Genomic DNA, 19,983 nt, shown 5'->3' with positions numbered 1-19,983 from the left:
CAGATCGTTAACCTACTGAGTGAGGCCAGAGTTTGAACCTGAATCCTCACAGAGACAACTTGGGTCCGAACCCACTGAGCCACAACGGAAACTCCAGTTTCTGCATTTTTGTGTATTAGGTTATATTTCTAAAAAGAAAGAGTATGTGCTTTGTTTTTTGTTTGCTTTGTTTTTTTTTTTTTTTTGTCTTTTTGCCATTTCTTGGGCCGCTCCTGCAGCATATGGAGGTTCCCAGGCTAGGGGTCTAATAGGAGCTGTAGCCACTGGCCTACACCAGAGCCATAGCAATGCGGGATCCGAGCTGTGTCTGTAACCTACACCACAGCTCATGGCAATGCTGGATCCTTAACCCACTGAGCAAGGCCAGGGATCAAACCCGCAACCTCATGGTTCCTAGTCAGATTCGTTAACCACTGAGCCGCTACGGGAACTCTTTGCTTTGTTTTTAAAAGAGGGTGATAACAACATCTAACTTTCAAGTTTCCTGAGAGCATTAGCAATAATAGATGAGTTAAATGGCACAGCTTCAAGCCGTGGGCAAAGTTTTGAGGGGCTTGTTCTCCTGGCGAGGGAGGAGCTGGGGTCCTACTTCAGGGGCTGTGCTCAAGTAGGAAGGTTGTCAGGTCCAGGGCACTTCTGAGAAGGCAGAGCCACTGGATGGTCACGGGTGCTGGCAAAGACTGCAGATGTAATTTGCACCCTGCCAGACTCACAAACATTGGGGAAAGTCACTAAGTCCTTGGAGCATTGCACTCCAGTCCCTCCAGAGACAAGCAGCCTGCAGACTCAGGTACAGACACACAGAGAAGCAGGAAGCAGCAAAGTGAGGAATTCCCAGTCCAGGGAAGGGCTTCCAACTGTCCCAGGGTTCAAGCCAAACTTATTCACATTTCCAAGAATCAGAAACGCCTTCAAGTGCTCTCTTATAATAAGTACATAAAGTGCCTGGCCCATGATGCGCTCAATAAATGATAGCTTTGACTATTTTCCTCGTGGTCCAGAGTCACCATGCATCTGTGTCTAAGCATCTCAAAACTCCACCTTAGCGTGCATCATGGGCAGTGTGGCATCCAGAGATGCAGGGACCACAGTCCCTTTTCTCAGGTCACCCCCCATGTGATTAGCAAGAGAGAAGGATACTAGACACATGCAAATGATGAAGGGCTGCTGTCTGCCCATCAAAAAGGACACTGGACAGAAGTGGGTGAGGGCCAGGCAGAACTCCAGCCAGAAGTCACTCCCTGTCCCCACACACAGTGACGACCCTGAAGGGACAGCTCCACGGCCTTTAGAGCTGATCTCTGAAAAACACTTTCAACAGCCCCCTGCCCTCCAAAATCAAGGCTCCTTCTTCGATCATCTGCACTGATTACAGAAAGCCACCTACTGGTAATCATCAATACAGCTGTACTGAAAACCCATTTTCTCCAGTCTCTCTTCCAGGATTTTCACACTGCCTTCTCCACAGGATTCCCTGAAACATAAAGACATATAAAAATAAGAGGAGAAAAGGATGGAAGAAACTTTCTGTGTCATTTAAAAATCGCTTTGACCGTGGGCTCCCAAGACAGTCTCCTCTTTGGAGAAATATGAGGGAAATTCTCGGGACCCCAAATCGCTGCCAGCAGTTAACTCCCCGCTCTCCAGGAAGGGATGCTCTGAGCCTTCACCTGATGAAGTCTGCGAGCCAAGCGCACTGTGCCACAGGAGGCGTGCCACCCTGCCCATCAACCCAACCCTGGGCTGGGCACGTGGGCTGTCCCAAACTGACTGTCAGTGTGTTCAACCCGCTGTGTGTTAAGTGACGCTGTAAGTGGAAACAAAGCTGCAAATCAAAATCTATTAGAAAATGCAAATAAATAAGGAGGGGACCTCAAATCTCAAATCACTAGAGATAACTGCTGCTAATATTTTGGTGTGCATCATTCTAGACTTTTTCAATATATTGATTCCCTAGAGTCTTTTAAATTATAACAATGCAATTCTACTGCCGGATACATTTTGTAATCTGTGTTTGCCCCACATCTGTGTGTGTGTGTGTGTGTGTGTGTGTGTGTGTACACCTCTCTGCTTTATTTTTACTTCCTGCTTGGTCTCTCTTACAAATAAATCAGAACATAATTCATAAAAGCAGTCCCCTCTTGCTAAAGACTAAGGTAAGGTTCACTCCTGTATTTCAATCTCAGTGATACTAAAGCAAATTTTGTTGAAGCTTCATTTTCATATATATGCTTATTTGTTTCCTTAGCATAAATTCCTGAAAGTAGGTTTTCTGGCACCAAGGTTTTGAGGGCATTTTAAGACTCTTGAGAGGTACCAGCAACCTTGAACCCCATGCTGACCACCCCTACAGAGCATAAGACATCCATCTCCCCACATTCTCAGCAATAAGGATCCTTGCCCTCCAGAAGGTCATGGTGTAACAGAACAAGACCCTATGGGAGAGTTCCCATCTTGGCTCAGCGGAAACGAATCTAACATCCATGAGGACACAGTTCAATACCTGACCTCGTCAGTGGGTTAAGCTGAGAGAGGTGGTGTGAGCTGTGGTGTAGGTGGTAGGTATGGCTCAGATCCCGCGTTGCTGTGGCTTCGGGCAGCAGCTACAGCTCCAGTTCAACCTGGGAACCCCCATATGCTGCTGGTGCGGCCCTAAAAAGAAAAAAAAAAAGACCCATGGGGCTTTCCCGAACAGACTCCCACCCTTGTCCTCCGTCTGCCTTTTGTCTGGAGAAAAACTTTGGCCAAAGAATAAATTTTTCATGTATTGGTTAAGATCCTGGGGGGGGGGCAGGGAAACAAATGAACAACACGCACACACAGACGCAAATGAATAAATTTAATCAGAGAAGTAAGAAAATGAAGAAAGATAGGACAACAGTTAAGACAAAATAATAAAACTTCAGCGGTTCAAAAAAGTCCAGGGTCTTTCGTTCTTCCTCAAGGACTATAGATAATATTCTGAGCCCTGTCTCTGAGCTGTTTTGCAGATACTGAAACCCCCACCCGTGGAAGAAGTTAACTGTCTGCTGCCCACAAGCAGGTAGACCCCAGACTGGTTGGAACCAGAAGGTTGATGCTGCTGCCTCCCAATTACCTCACCACCAACCAATCAGAAGACTGTTCACGAGCTGACCACGCCCTGCTCCTCAAACACTCCCAGTAAGACTCCTCACCCCCCCTCTAGAGCGGGATGCAGTTCTGAGGGCACTAGCCTGCTGTGGCAGCCTTTGCTTGGCAAAGCGGTAAAGCTATTTTTTTCTATTTCATCCCAAATTCTGACTCCATGATTCAATTCAGTGCCAGTGTACAGAGGCTGAGTTTCAGCAACAGTCGTCAAGCAGGGGAATTTATAAAGGCAAACAGGGCTGGTACAACACTGCCAGCTGCGGTGAGTAGGCCTGGTATTCATATTTCAGACAGGGCTCAGCCTCAGCTTAGCTGGAATGGAAAGGTAAACAACATCCCCACCATAAAATTAACAGAGCGGGAGTGTACAGGGAAGAAATGAGCCGCTGGAGGAAGTTTGCACAGAAGTGGAATGCCAGGCACTACGGAAATGAGTGTCATCATATTTTATTATTTTTTATTACATTGAATTTTTTGCTTTTTAGGGCTGCACCTGCGGCATATGGAGGTTCCCAGGCTAGGGGTCTAATCAGAGCTATAGCTGCTGCCCTACGCCACAGACACAGCAACGCTGGATCCGAGCCTCATCTGCGACCTACACCGCAGCTCACAGCAACCCCAGATCCTTAAGGCACTGAGCAAGGCCAGGGATCAAACCCACATCCTCATGGATCCTAGTCAGGTTTGTTAACCACTGAGCCATGAAGGGAATCCACATCTTGTTTTAGAACCTTGCCAAAATCTGGGATGATGCCCTTCTCTGGGCCAAACTCACCACTTAGAATTTTTTGGTAAGCAATGACATGTATACCTAGACACAGAGCTAAGTCAATGGGTTATTTTACTTTGTTGGAGGGGAAGGGGCTGTGACCATGGCATGCAGAAGTTCCCAGGCCAGGGCTTGAACCCACGCCACAACAGCAACCTGAACCATATAGCCTTGACAATGCTGGATCCTTAACCTGGGTGCCACCAGGAAACTCCATACATTTTTTTTCTTTTTAAGGTGGCACCTGTGGCATATGGAAGTTCCCAGGCTAGGGGTCGAATCCGAGCTGCAGCTGCCGGCCTACACCACAGCCACAGCAACTCGGGATCTGAGCCACATCAGTAACCTATGCTGCAGCTTGTGGCAATGCCAGATCTTTAACCCACTGAGTGAGGCCAGGGATCGAACCCACATCCTCATGGACACTATGTGTGTTCTTAACCTGCTGAGCCACAAAAAGACCTCCATACTTATTTTTGGGAGGGGGGTGGGTAAAGGAGAAAAAGCTTCATTGCTTTGCCAGGCAAAGGGGGTCAAAGCAGGCTAATGCCTTAAAGACTACATCCTGATACTTTTTTTTTTTAAATAAAGGCAACCAAAGAGGTACTGAACACAATCGGTTATCAGCTGTGGTGTTTTTAGCCCTCTCTGATTTTCCCCCTAAAATCTAAGCAATTTGGGATCCCCACTTTCTTCGCTCCTCCATTCTGGCCACAAATACACACAAGTGTGTGTTTCGACTCCTTTATCATGTCTCCTGCAGCAGAAATGATAGGCTGAAATGACAATGAATTGCAATTTCCTTATCTCATTAAAAATAGATTCAATGGACAAGCTTTCTCTGACAGACACATTAAAACAACAAGCATTATTTCTAGACAGAAAGCAACTTCTCACAGAAAAAGAAAAACAATACACATTATTTTTCATGCAATAATAAGTATAATTTGTCTTCTGGGAAGAGAAAAGCAGATTATGGCATGACTTATGTAGTAAGTCATTGGAACATTTAATCTACTGCCCAAGAGACAGGGAAAAAAAAATCACTTTTTTTTTCCTGTCTTTGTCTTTTTAGAGCCACACCTGCAGCACATGGAGGTTCCCAGACTAGGGGTCTAATTGGAGCTACAGCTGCCACCTACGCCAGAGCCACAGCACGCCAGATCAGAGCCACGTCTGCGACCTACACCACGCTCCTGGCAACACCAGATCCTTAACCCACTAAGTGAGGCCAGGGATTGAACCCAAACCTCATGGTTCCTAGTCAGATTTGTTTCTGCTGCACCACAACGGGACCTCCAAAAATATCACTCATTATATGATGAGTCTGAAGGGGGCCTGGGGGCCTGAAATGGGGAATCTGCTAAGATTCTCCCAGAATATACTTTCGATAACATGTCCACTCACTGCTTTCCCCCATGTGGCTTCAGTGCTTGGAAGGAAGGAGCTCCAGCTGCTTCTGAAGCACCATCACAGCTCCTGGCTTTAACCAGGCTTAGCCTTGTCTCTGACCAGCTGGGTTAAGGTTTTGTTTTGTTTCGCTTTTCATTTTTACCACCCCCATGTCATATGGAGTTACCGGGCCAGGGATCAAGACCTGAGCTGCAGTCCTGACCTAAGCCGCAGCTGCAGCAACGGCAGATCCTTAACCCACTGTGCCGGGGAGGGGATCGAACCCGCGTCCCAGCACTCCCAAGACGCTGCCGATCCCTTGCACCACAGCGGGAACTCCTGCGTTTAGGTCTTTTATATTTAGTATTGCCCACGATGCCCTTTGTTGATGAGAAGGATAAGCTCAAGTCTGAATTTATATCTGGAGCTGATATAACCAGCTATGAGTTAGTGGTTTCCCAGAAAAATATGGATCTTGAAAGTTTCTTGGCCAGTTATCTGAGACCCAATTGTGAAAATGGTTGTTCTCTGAGAAGAACCTCTTCGTTACATGTCCATGGCTCCATTCTGAGAACTCCTGGTGAGGTTTTGGGTTTCAGGGGACCAGAGAGAGGAACTAGCTTTGACCCACACAAATGCATCAGCCTACCCCATCCAGAGCTGCCCCCATCACTCAGAAAGACGGAGATGGGCTCAGAACTGGCTAGGGGCATTTCCAGCAAGTTAAACCTTTGCCTTTCTCTGCTGACTCCACTAGAAAGACAGAAGACTTAGAGTTCCCGTTGTGGCTCAGCAGGTTAAAAACCCGACTAGTATCCATGAGAATGTGGGTTCGAACCCTGGCCTCGCTCAGTGTGTTAAGTATCCGGCATTGCCACAAGCTGTGGTGTAGGTCACAGATGGAGCTCAGATCCCATGTGGCTCTGGCTGTGGTGTAAGGCTGGCAGCTGCAGCTCCGATTTGACCCCCAGCCTAGGAACTTCCATATGCCACAGGTGTGGCCCTTAAAAGGAAAAAAAAAAGGAAACCCAGAAGACCCCTGTTTCCCCAGAAATGAAAATGTACGTAAATCAGACTGGATCATATTGCAGCCAAGAAAAGCGTGTTGTGCCATGAGCATCACCAGTAGCACCGTAACTTACAATTTGGGTCCCCCGATTTCATGCATAACCCAGATCTCGATTCGTGTGACTTTATCCTTCTGTAAGTTGGGAACTTCAAAATCTGCAAAAAACCTGAGAAACAGGAAAGACATTTCTTAAAGTCCAAAAGCCATACGATACTGTTCCCCTATCATTTTTAGTTGATTTACATATCACTTTTGTTTTAAAACTTCAGGGGGTTGCTTTTTAGCTTTAATATTTAGGTTGCTTATTTCTTTCATGCACTCATCTGCAGTTAGAGGTATAAAGACATAGACGGGCTCTGATCTCAGGTGATTCAATTGTTTTGCTCCAGCTGAACAAACGTACAAAAGCGAGCCTTAGGAGGATTCTCTGAAGCCTCCATGCAAAACAACAAAAACCACATTTTGGCCTCTTTGTCGTTTATGTTGCTGTTTACATTCTTACCCTTTTACGGGATACGCTCCTGTGGGCTCTGAACCGTTCAGCATGACGTAGATCACCCCAGAACTCTCTTTTGCATACTGCAAAAACAAACAGGTCTTTTGAGTAATCTAAGACAATTTTTCGGCTATGAAATGGTCTTTTTTTTTTTTTTTTTCTTAACTCTCAGTACTGGCAAGGATGTGATAAATTTAGCATCTCATAGAGTTGAAGGGATGCAAATGAGTATATCTCGAAAAGGAAATTGCTTTGAAATGTCACAAACTCATCGACTCCGTAATTCTATGTCTGGGAATCTACTACCCCAAAATACGCTGTATCAGCTGGTACACACTGACATAAGCTGCCATGACAAACCACCTCAAAAGCACAGTGGCTTTGGAGTTCCCTGTGGCTCAGTAGTAACAAACCCAACTGGTACCCACGAGGGTACAGGTTCGTTCCCTGGCCTTGCTCAGTGGGTTGGGGAGCTGGCGTTGCCTTGGGCTGTGGTGTGGGTTGCAGACATGGCTCGGATCCTGCATTGCTGTGGCTGTGGCATAGGCCAGCAGCTGCAGGTCCCATTGGACCCCTAGCCTGGGAACGTCCATGTCAAAAAAAAAAGCGCACAGTGGTTTTAACAAGAAAGATGTATTTCATGCACACACTACATATTCGTCATAGGGTTTTGTCTTTGGGGCGTAAGGGTTTGCTCCATTTTGTCCTCCCAGCCGACAAAGTGTCCACGTCTGCAGACTCACTGGTTATCAAGTGAAGGGAGAAGAAAGGGGCAAATCCACAGAGCAGTTCTTAAAGGCTTCCACCCGGAAGTCACACGGTCACCCCTACTCACATCTTATGGGCCAGTGTCAGTCACACAGAAGTAACCTCGAGAGACAATGAGAGTGCAAAACACATGCTCAGAAGATGAGCCAGAAATACTTGGTAAACAGCACAAAGCATCAGCCGGTGCACGGAGATGCGCACAGAACCATACAGAGCAGCACAGTCTGAAACCAATCGACGACAGTCAACCGCAGGGAAGGGTAAGGAAACATGGCACAGACATGTCTGAAATCTTAGCCAGCCTTTACTAAAAGGAGCTCCAACCGTGGTGCAGCGGGGAAACAAATCCGACTAGGAACCATGAGGTTTCAGGTTCAATCCCTGGCCTCGCTCAGTGGGTTAAGGATCTGGCATTGCCATGAGCTGTGGTGTAGGTCGCAGATGTGGCTTGGATCCAGCATTGCTGTGGCTGTGGCGTAGGCCGCCAGCTACAGTTCTGATTACGCCCCTAGCCTGGGAACCTCCATATACCACAGGTGTGGCCTTAAAAAAAAAAAGTCTACAAAAGATTTGCAAGAGCATAGGAAGTGCTTCCAGCCAAAGCCTATGTGAGACCAGGTGGGTGGGGCATGACCTCTACTGGGCTAACAATTTGGGGCAGAGATGTCCCTTGCGGTGCAGTGGGTTAAAGATCCTGAGTTATCACCGCAGTGGCTCAGGTCTCTGGCTGTGGCAGGGGTTCGATTCCTAGCCCAGGAATTTCCACATGCCTGGATGTAGCAAAAAAAGAAAAAGAAATGAATGGGCAGAAGTCTGAGAATATTAGGCAACCCCTGGAATTTCCAAGGGAGAGACAGGTCCAGAGAAACTCCCAAATCTCCAGTTCAGGACACCACTAGAGCATGTAATTTCCCTGATGAAATGTTCATTCTAGAGTGAAGGCCAGCTTGGGGCCAGAGCGACCACACAGCACAGAGATCCACATGGCTGGGCTTGTGCTCTAGCAGAGCAACACCCCGTACCAGCCGCCACAAAGTCAACCATCTGCTCCACGTCAGACACGTCTCAGATTCCTTCCAAATACACAAACAGTCACGGTTAAATCTGCAAATGCCAAGGTCTGACGATTGCTGTGCCAAAGGATTTGCCCTTAGGTGGCCGGAATAAGGATGATTAGTTTTCTTATTTAGACTTTCTACAAGTTGCCTGTCTCTATCTTGGGAAGCTTTTACACTGATGCTGAAAATGTTTTTTTTTTTCATTAAAAAAAAAAAAAAAAGTATGCCGCTCCAGTGAGGCTGAATGAAGTCATGGTTGAAAATTTGGTCTCTGCCTGCTGCACGCCTTAGCTCTGTAACACGTCTAAGTTGCTTGGTCTCTCCGTGCCTCATTTTTCCTATTTGTCAAACAAGGGTATTGAGTCCCTACCCCATAGGATTGTTGTAAGGTGATACTTACCACTCACTGAACACGCCTCTGCTGCCGCTCCGACCCTCTCCTCCTCACTATCCTGAACTGTATCTCCGCAGGTTCAGATACCCAACATATTCTAAGGGCTCAAAAATGTGGGCACGATTATTAGATGCCCATGCTAGAGCTGGGGCAAGTGTAACATGGGGCTTGGAGCACACACTTTGAAGTCAGGCAGATCTGCTGGGTAGATACGGGCTTTGTATGGAGAAGGTTGATATCCCCCCTGAGCTGTTGTTGTGATCCCATGCTCAGTTGATGACAGATGCACAGCCTCCCACTTCTCAGTGAGGGGCTCAGGCAGCTCCCCGGCTGACGGCTGGAAGCCTGGACCCCAAAAGGAACCTATGAGAAGCAGGTGCTGATGGGGGGCTCCCACTGACTGGCAGGAGGGCGCAGGAATAAGGGCTGCCTCTGAGACGGGCGCTCTGTTTAGTTCCAAACTGCAGCTGCGGTGGAGGGTTTGACAAAGTCCCTCTCCTCAGATTAGCAGTGGACACCTGGGGATCCAGAGCAGGAAAGGGGACCAAAAGAGACACAGATAGCCCTGAACGGGGCTTGGTGGCAGTGAGTGGAGTTCTGAGGTCCACCCGCCTCCTCGTTGATAGAGCTACCAGTTAATAGGCGGCTCTGTGTCAGACACTGAACTGAAAACTTCACCCTCTTTATTCGAAATCTTTGGTCTAATGCAGGTGACAGAAAACGTAGGCTGGGATCCCTGGCATTCTGTAGCTACTGATGGCTCTCATCCTCTCTGAGAAACAGACCTACGTTGAGGGACCATTTCTGTGTCTCCACTTTATCCCCCGTCTCCTCTCACCTCCTCTCCCACCTACATCAGCCTCATGGACCTTTCTGACCCCAGCACCTAGATCTCAGGTGTTGCAAGGTCTCCTATTAAAGCAGGGGTCACCCCCCTTTACATAGCAAATCAACATCACCTTGATTTGAAATACTAACAGCCACCACGATGCGATCGTAATAATGACTGTTTCATAGCCTCATCTGGAGCTGATATTCAGGAAGTCTCCTTTGTGCCAGGCATTGCATTAAGCTCCTCACCTCTTTATGGAGCAGAGAGGGGGAATCAGAATGTTGCAAAGGAGCAAGTGAGACTCAAGAAGCTATGACCCGATGGTCCAGCCTCTGAACCCCTCTGTGCCATGGTCACAAGGCCCCGCACCAGCTCAGCCACCCCGCCATCTGTCCTACAATTACCTGGATGGAGGCACTTTTCCAGTAAGAATCCACAGGATTGTTTTCGCAGTCGTTGGATGTGGGGCAGGACTGGTAGTCGAGTCCTACGGGGAAAACAAATGCGTTTTGTTTCAAGATTCCATCAGGGATGGATATTTGCTGGCTTCACAAAATATATTGAACCTCATTCAGCATAATGTGCATGGGCTTAACGTTCCCCTTCGGCCCACCGAATCCACAAGGAGCCTGGCCCGGGAACACTCATCTCCAATACAAAGACATCTGTCATTTTGCTCGGTACAAATGTAGGAAGGCAGAACACTAAACAGCTGAGTTATTTCTCTACAGGAGCGCTATCAAGGGCTCCTGTAGAGAAAGAAATATTTTCAAGTAAAAGTATATAAATTTTTTGGATTTATTGGGAGAAATGCCTTCACCGCTTAGCCCAGCTCTACCAAGGGCTCCTGTAGAGAAAGAAATATTTTCAAATAAAAGTATATAAATTTTTTGGATTTATTGGGAGAAATGCCTTCACCACTTAGCCCAGGTTTGGAAGTAAATACAAAAAAAAAGAACACGCGTTCCCACTGTAGCTCAGTGGTAAACGAGACTAGTATCCATGAGGATGCAGGTTCGATCCCTGGCCTCGCTCAGTGGGTTAAGGATCTGGCGTTGCCGTGAGCTGTGGTGTAGGTTGCAGACTCGGATTGGATCTGGTGTTGCTGTGGCTGTGGCATAGGCCAGCAGCTGTAGCTCCGATTAGATCCCTAGCCTGGGAACCTCCATATGCCTCGGGTGCAGCCATAAAAAGACAAAAAACAAAAAATGAATACAGAATAACAAAACAACAAAGCATCAGTTCTTAACCAGAAAAGAGAATTTTTTTGGTGGTGCCAGCCACACACAGAAGTTCTTGGGCCGGGATCACACTGACAGCAACCTGAGCCATAGCGGTGGCAATGCCGGATCCTTAATCTGCTTAGCCACCAAGGAATGCCAAAGAGAAATTTTATAACGTGTAAAATGCACAAGATGTTAAAATGTCTTCCATTTTAAAATTGTAAGAACAGGAGTTCCTGCTGTGGCGCAATTGGGAGGTTTGGGGGGATGGCTCTGCAGTGCCAGGATACAGGTTGGATCCCCAGCCCAGCACAATTAGTTAAAGGATCCCTCACTGCCACAGCTACAGCGAAAGTGCAAACTGTGGTTTGGATCTGATCCCTGGCCTGCAAACTCCATATGCTGCAGGGCACCCAAAAGAGAAAAAAAAAATTATAAGGACAAAATCAGCAGATATACAAATGGGATTTGCTTCCTACTGACTATAAAAGAAGGAGAAAGTGCTCATTACAAGTCATTCCAGGGAGAATGGAGCAGGCATAATGTGAACTTCCTGAAGGGAAAGGCGGGGGCTTCCTCGCCCCATCTGGGTGTACCACCCTCCCAGCAGCTCAGTGTGCTCACCAACACAGAGGCTCCCGGAACCCCATCGTAGACGGCTTTTTATGGATCTTTCATACTATAGGCATGATTGATTAAATCATTGGCTAGTGGTGATTAACTCAATCTCCAGGCCCTCTCCCCTTCCCAGAGGACAGAGGATGGGGCTGAAAGTTCCAAGTCCCTAGTGATGCCTCCGTCTTTCTGGTGACCAGCCATCACACCCCTCCTCCATCCTCCCCCACCCTCTGCAGGATAATGGTCACAGTCCATTGGAAGAATGGTCGTGTCAAAGGATCCGTACCCTGCTGTGCTTCCCACCTCACACAGAGTAAAAGCCAGCATCCTCAGTGTTCTGTGCCATCTGGCCCTCCTTTATTCCTCCAGCTTCTCAGCCTGCTGCTCGCCTCTTCCCTTACTGCCTGCCTTTCTCTTCCCTTAAGATGCCACACACACTCTGACCTCAGGGCCTTTGCACGTGATGTTTCCTCTGTCAGGAAACACTCTTGGTGTTTTTTGGGTTTTTTTTGCTTTTTAGGGCCACACCCACAGCACATGGAGGCTTCCAGGCTAGGGATTGAATTGGAGCTACAACTGCCAGCCTAGGCCAGAGCCACAGCAACACCCGATTCCGGCCGTGTCTGAGACTTACATCACAGCTCACAGCAATGCCAATTCTTAACCCACTGAGGAAGGCCAGGGATCGAACCCGCAACCTCATGGTTCCTAGTTGGATTCGTTAACCACTGCGCCACAATGGGAACTGCCAGGAAACACTCTTCTAACGGAAGAGATGCTCGTCACCTTCAGGTCCTCACTCAGATAGGAGCGTCTCAGGGAGGGCTTCCCCGGGCCAGTGTAAAACTGCCATGCTTTCCTCTCCCCTTGAAACCATTCTGGCATGTCCTACCCTCTTTCCTCTCTTGCATTTTTCTCTGTAGCCTTTGTAATCTTACGGTGGACTGTATACGTTACTCGCCTGTTTGTTGTCTTATCTCCTTTCTCTGCCCCTAGAATATCAGAATCAAGTATTATTTTCCTGTTTTATGCTTCCCCGTGTTCCCAGGGCCTAGCAGACGGAGGACTGGCCTCAGCAGGCAGTCTATGAACTTCAGCTGGAGGGATGAATGAATGAAGGGGAAGGAAACGGAACTGAGAGTAGGTTAATTTTTTTTTGTCTTTTGTCTTTTTAGGGCTGCACCCGCAGCATATAGAGGTTCCCAGGCCAGGGGCCTAATCAGAGCTGTTGATACCGGCCCACGCCAGAGCCACAGCAACACCAGATCCCAGCCGCGTCTGCGACCTACACCACAGCTCACAGCAACGCCGGATCCTCAACCCGCTGATCAAGGCCAGGGAGCAAACCCACAACCTCATGGTTCCTAGTCGGATTCATTTCCGCAGCACCACGATGGGAACTCCGAACGTAGGTTAACTTTTAAAGTGACTCCAGTACCCAGGGAGGAAACTATTGCATTTGGAACGGATAAGCCATGAGGTTCCGCTGTATAGCCCAAGCAACTCACCTGATCACTTGTGATGGAACATGAGGGAGGATAATGTGAAAAAAAGAATGAATATATGTGTAAACTGGGTCACTTTGCTGTACAGCAGAAATTGACAGAACATTGTAAATCAACTATAATTAAAAAAAATTTTTTTTTTTAATTTCTCCAGTCTTCACGAAGGGAACAAGGCATGATCCCTGAGTGGGGGGTCTGAAGGAGTAAGGAGAGTTTTCATTGCCATCAGGCCAACCCCTGGGACTGGAACTTTCACGGTGCTATGAATTGCAAAATATTAGCTGGCGGCCTAGAGGGGTTTCAGAATCAGTCAGAAGAGGGGCGAATGCTGGCCCTGGTTCTTCAAGTCATTGGACCTCCCAAAGCCTCAGTTTCCACCCTTGGGAACAGAGGCGTGCAGGGCTGGGAGCGAGGGCTCAGCAGCCAGACTGTCCAGTGTTGCTGCTGAAGAGCTGTGCACTCTTGAGCAAGTTTCTCAACCTTGCTGTGCCTCGGTTTCCAAATGTGTCAAAACATGAATTAGGATTGAATCTATCCCCTGGGGCTGCTGCAGGGATTAAATGAGTTAATAGACCGAAAGTGCTCCAAACAGAACCGAGCAAAAGAGGCTCGCTGTCCGTTATTGCTATTATTAATTATGAATTATGACCACTCGCCCCAGAGGCTGGCCTGAGAGGCTTGGGGGCCGGGGGCGGGCGGATCAGATGAGATAAACCAAGATAAGTGTGTATGAAAGCATTTAGCACCAAATACACAGCAAACAGGAACTCTGACTTTTCTTGTGATTCGTGCAGAAGTCTTACCAGAGTCATTTTTCTGTCGACACCAGGTCAAGAAATCCCCAACCTTGCCATAGAGAACGTCGCACAGGGACACAAAGCGACGGCCGTTCTCTGTGTAGCTGGTAACAAGGAGGTGGTTGTTTTCCCAGAACAGGGACTGAGGAAAAACCAACACAAAATGAAAACATAAAATAAAATCCAAACAGATTTCTTCAGGAGTTCCTGTGGTGGCTCAGCGGCAACGAACCGGACTAATATCCATGGAGGACGCAGATTCGATCCCTGGCCTCGCTCAGTGGGTTCGTGGCTGTGAGCTGTGGTGTAGACCACAGACGTGGCTTGGATCTGGCGTTGCTGTGGCTGTGGTGTAGGCCGGCGGCTGCAGCTCTGATTCAATCCCTAGCCTGGGAACCTCCATAGGCCGCAGGTGTAGACCTCAAAAAAGACAGAAAACAAAACAAAACAAAACAGATTTCTTCAGGCACACTATCATGGAGACAAGTCAGGCAAACCATTTCTCACTCAAAGGGGACTGAACTTCCTTTTTCTGTGTCTTGGTTTACTCACTTGGAGAGGGCTAGCACACTTCTTCCCTTTATTCTAAGGGTGTCATGCAGGTGTTAATGAAATATTTTCCCAGTGGTAAAAAAACAAAGAGAGAGAAGTTCCCTGGTGGCTCCGTGGGTTACTGCTGTGGCACGGGTTCGATCCCAGGCCTGGGGACTTCCGCATGCCACAGGCACAGCACCCCCACCCATTGAGATATAGATAGATACATACATATTTTGTTCTAGTCATTTAAAAAATTATGGATAGATTTTTTTTTTTAAATCAAGGAACTTGGGTTTGAACCGAATCATACACTAAATGTGTGTGCTTTTTTTTTTTTTTTTTTTTTTTTTTGTCTTTTGTCCTTTTAGGGCCACACCCACGGCATATGGAGGTTCCCAGGCTAGGAGTCAAATCAGAGCAGTAGCTGCCGGCCTACGCCACAGCCACAGCAACACCACATCTGAGCTGTGTCTGCAACCTACACCACAGCTTCATGGCAATCCCGGATCCTTAACCCACTGAGCGAGGCCAGGGATAGAACCCACAACCTCATGGTTCCTAGTTGGATTCGTTTTGGCTGCGCCACGAGGGGAACTCCTGTATTCTTGAACAAGCCATGTGATCTTCCTGTGGCTCAGTCTCCACAGGTGCAAAAGGGGGAGTATGAACCCTCCCTCTTCTCCTGCAGCTGTGGTTAGGATGATATGCAACCACAAAAAGAAATCCTAAAGGGTAAAGGGCTTCAAAAGCACATGACTTTTTATTACACCTTAGAGTTTCCACGCTATAGTGTTTTTCACATAACAATAGTGCAAGTAACAACATCCCCCCCACTGTGCCATCAGATCCTTGGTATCCCCACCAGGGGTCTCTGTCCAGACTGGACACTCCCCGAGGGCTGAGGCTGTTTTGTTCCCTGTTGCATCTGGAACCCCGAAAGCAGCACCTGGTACGTGGAAGTAGCTCAGTATTTCCTGAGAAAGGAGAACAAAACTAACGGCTCCCCTTTTTGGTGACAGAGAGGCTGCAGGGTTCAAAAGGCAAAAATCATGTTTTCAGTCTATTTTATGTTTGAACCTCTCAGATACATTTTCCTGCCTTGACAAATGAAAACAAAAAAGTCAATGTTGAGATGTTTTCACTGGAGTTCCTGTTGTGGCTCAGCGAGTTAAGAATCTGACTAGTATCATGAGGATTCAGGGGGATCCCTGGCTTTGCTCAGTGGTTAAGGAAGCAGCACTGCCACAAGCTATGGTGTAGGTTGCAGACAGCTCGGATCCTGAGTTGCTGTGGCTGTGGTGTAGGTGGGCAGCTGCAGCTCCGGTTCGACCCCTCACCCCAGGAGCAACCATGAAAGAAAGAAAGAAAGAAAGGAAGGAAGGAGGGAAGGAAGGAAGGAAGGAAGGAAGGAAGGAAGAAAGAAAGAAAGAAAGAAAGAAAGAAAGAAAGAAAGAAAGAAAGAAAGAAAGAAAGAAAGAAAGAAAGAAAGAAAGAAAGAAAGAAAGAAAGAAAGCGGCAAAGCAGGGTAAGGATCTGGCATTGCTGCTGTGGCAAAGGTTTGGTCCCTGGCCCAGGAGCTTCCTCAGGCCATGGGCGTGGTCAAGAAAAATTACAAAAAAGGAGAGATGTTTTCATTTGTAAACATCAATGTTACCTGACTGCAATGAAAAAAAAAAAATCAAGAATTTATGTCAAAAACAAATCTGCGAGTTCCCGTTGTAGCTCAGTGGGTTACGAACCCCGCTAGTATCCACGAGCCTGTGCGTTCAATCCCTGGCTTTGCTCAGAGGGTTAAAGACCCCACATTGCTTTGGCTGTGGTGTAGGCTGGCAGCTACAGCTCTAATTCGATCCCTAGCCTGGGAACCTCCATATGCCGCAGGTGCGGTCCTAAAAAGCAAAAAACAAAAAATGGGCAAACAAAAAAGCCCAAATATGTCCTTCATTTAAGGGAAAAAAAAAACTAGTCAGAGAAATTAAAATGGTAGTTAACTTTCTTTAAACTCAAGGCACTGTTCTAAACAAGCAATTTACTTAGATATTCTCATTTACCTTCACTGTATTAGGACGCAGAGTGTAGACAGAATACAGACATGTGAACCACATGTTGACATGTAAACCAGTAAAACTGGTCCTGAATGGAGATATTTTAGGGGCCTTAATGGCCCTCAATGAGTGGAGACTGGTCTCTAGGGAGGATAGGAAAGAGAGGTTCCGGCCTTTGGGGTGGGTTAGGATGGAGGTTATTCCGAAGGGGCCAGGTGCAGAGGCCTTGGAGGCCTCGTGGGAAAGGTGTAGTGATGTCTCCATGTTCTTGTGGTTCCTGCACTGCCTTCTTAACTTTGGAAAGTTCCTTCTGCCCAAGACTAGCAGGAGACCCAGGGGCACCACTGAAGACAGGGCCTCCTTCCCACCAGGGAGCTCAGGGGCGGGGCGGGGGGAGGGGGGAGTGCACTGTGCATTCATTGCTGGACCGTTGCTTGGCGGGAACACTGTCCGTCTCTATAGAGATGGAGCAACGTTTTACCCGAGGGGCAGGTAGAGTTACCTTGTCTCTGGGAATGGAGTGCCTGGAGAGGTTAATAAAAAGGTCATAGTCTGAGGGAAGCACAGAACAGGGATCCTTATCCAGCACCACTTTAAAGGCTTCCCAGATGGCTGTGCAGTTCTTGTCCCTGCAGAAAAGCACAAGTTTAAAAAAGAAGGAAAGAAAAAAAAAAAAAAAAAAAAAAGACTACATTCCACTGTGACACATTTCCGTTTCTCCCTCCAAAGGTTTTTAGGAGCGATTTTGTCAAATATCAATGCTGCAGATCTAGGCACACACAAAAGACAGGAAACTGTCTTGACTCATGCATTAAGCCCAATTCAGAAGAGGAAGAAAAATACTTTTGTTGATGGATTTAGAAGTTTGATATTGGGCGTGTCTGTCAGAAAGCGCTACATAGGAGTTCCCATTATGGCTCAGCGGGTTAAGAGCCCAACTAGTATCCTTGAGAATGCGGGTTCCATCCCTGGCCTCATTCATTGGGCTAAGGATCCAGCACTGCCTTGAGCTGCAGTGTAGGTCGAAAATTCGGCTCAGATCTGGCATTGCTGTGACCAGTGCCACTTTGACCCCCTGGGGACTTCCATATACCGCACCAAAAAAAAAAAAAGAAAAGAAAAGAAAAGAAATGTTACACACGTATCTTAGAACTTAGAACATGCTCACAAAGATAGCAGAATATGCATGGAGCTAGAAGGTGACAATTCCAGTAAACCCCACGCACTCAGTTCTGATGCCCCTTTGTTTAGACCCAGGTCCGTTTCGGGGCTGGGGACTGGCTGGGGTCAGGCAGACAGGCAGGACCTTGTAACATCAGGAGTGAGCACCAGGTGTGGAAAAGGCGGTTCCACCTCCTGCTAAGGTGGAAAGTATGTGCTTCAGAGCCAGCCCAAATCTTGATTTCCAATCTAGCTTTCCAAACATTTCCCACCCATTTGCGAGTTATTTCTCATGCTAGGTGGTGAGTAACGTGAGTGTTCTCTGCTCTTTTTTATTTGCCTAAAATGTCCACTTAAAACAACCAGCACAAGAAAGGGGCTTTATGCAAACAGAAAAAGTATATCCAAAGAAGGAACAGAAGTTCTGTGGTGCAGTAGGATAAGGATCCAGTGTTGTCTCTGCTGTGACTCCGGTAGCTGCTGTGGCACAGGTTGGACCCCTGACGTGGGAATTTCCACAGCATGCAGAGAGTATGGCCAAAATAAAAAATAAAATTAAGATGTAAAAACAGAAGAAAAAGTAAGAAGCAGCACAGTGCTGGCAAGAAAGACTCACTCCCTGATGGCACAGGGGGTTAAGGATCCGGCAGTTGTCATTGCTGTGGCGGGGCTCTCTGGTATGATGCGGGTTCGGGTCCCTGGCCTGGAAACTTCCGCATGCCGCAGGTGAGAGAGAGCGCGTGAGAGAGCTTCGGGAATTCCAGCTGTAGATAAGGTTCCTGGGTCTGAAGAGTTTGGTTAAACTTATGCTGGCTGTCATCCAAACTCGCAACACACCTCCCTCCCCTCCCCCACACGCCTCATTTCCAGACCCACAAAGGGCACCCCTCCCCAGCAGTTTCCCCAGTAGTTCCCCCCCCTTCCTCCTCCCTCTCCCCCCCAGCTCCCGAGAGGCGCTCACCGCAGCTCAGGGTGCAGCAGCGCGACGAACTCGGCGCAGCGGCCCAGGAAGATGCTCTGCAGGTGCGGGACGGTGCCCGGCCCGCTCCACCGCGCAGCCGCAGGGCCCGCCGCGCCCCCTGTCTGGGGCTGCAGCAGAATCTGCAGCAGCAGCAGCGCGGGCAGCCGCAGCCCGGATCGCGCGCACCCCCCGGCAGCCATCGCGGCCACTTTTGGAGCGACTCCCGGCCCCGCTTCCTCCCCTCGCACTAAGGTGGCTCCAGTGAGGACGCTGGGCTCACCGCTTGCCCTCCCGCCCCCCGCGCTCACTTCCTGTCCTCCTTTCTACCTCAGCCCCGGGACCGAGTTGGGACCTCACCGGGGGCAGGACTATCGCCCTTGGCCAGTCATGGCCGGAGTCCACGAAAAGGGAGCCCCAAAGAAGCAGCGAGGATGAAGGGGTGAGGCCAGTCCGGTCCCCAAAGGCAGATTTTTCAGGCTTCAAATTATGACAGATTTCGCAGATGCCCTCTCTCTCTCTAGCCTATGTCGAGTGGATGGTGTTTGTTTTCAGGAAAATAACCCCAAGAGCTAATGATTATTGAGCTGCGGCAGTGGCAAGCGCTCTGCAAGCAGAATTTTCATTTCCTTTCCACAGCATTCCTCGGAGCTAGGTTTATCACTCCCATTTACAGGTGAGTAAGTTCAGGGAAGTTAAGCAACTTGCCGGAGGTCACAGTCTCCCTCCCGGAGGACCCGAGATCCTGGAGACAATCAGTGTAAAGAGCGAAGATTAACACCTCCACGTGGAGGGCCAAGTTCTCAACTCCTGCAGTCATTATCCCTTGAACTGAGTGCCTGGCAAACATCTGACAAACACAGGAGGAGGCTCATGCGAGGCAGGGTGGGAGAGTTCTACAGCGTGTTATTTTAATCTCTTTTTCCTTTTTTCATTTTGGCTGCACATGAAAATTCCTTGGCCAGGGACTGGACTGTTCCCAAGGCATCCACCCAAACAGGTGCAGTGACAGTGCGGGATCCATAACCTGCTGGGCCACAAGGGAACTCCCCCCCCTTTTTTTTTCTAAAGTTTATAACCCAAACCCACATTTTCCCGTCCAGCCCCACCCTAACTCAAGTCCACTTTCCAGAAAAGTGGACTTGATTTTAACAGGTTTTTGTTTTGTTTTTAATGATTTTAACAGTTTTGGGGGGGTTGTTTTTTTCTTGGAGTTCCCATCATGGCACAGC

General features: G+C 48.1%; 1 protein-coding gene across 1 annotated transcript in view; it reads right to left on the bottom strand.

The window, feature by feature from the left end:
• BST1 (bone marrow stromal cell antigen 1) overlaps nt 1-19,478 on the bottom strand; it is a 32,492-nt gene extending 13,014 nt beyond the window's left edge. The window contains 7 exon segments of the mRNA XM_003356861.5: nt 1,388-1,474; nt 6,433-6,525; nt 6,862-6,938; nt 10,312-10,394; nt 14,057-14,192; nt 17,135-17,261; nt 18,755-19,478. Coding sequence (XP_003356909.2) covers nt 1,388-1,474; nt 6,433-6,525; nt 6,862-6,938; nt 10,312-10,394; nt 14,057-14,192; nt 17,135-17,261; nt 18,755-18,954 — 803 coding nt within the window. The 5' untranslated portion in view covers nt 18,955-19,478.

This window comes from Sus scrofa, chromosome 8 (genome assembly GCF_000003025.6).
Source record: "Sus scrofa isolate TJ Tabasco breed Duroc chromosome 8, Sscrofa11.1, whole genome shotgun sequence".
Lineage (NCBI taxonomy): Eukaryota > Metazoa > Chordata > Mammalia > Artiodactyla > Suidae > Sus > Sus scrofa.
Note: the sequence above shows the minus strand (reverse complement) of the source record. Positions and strands in the feature narration are given on the sequence as shown.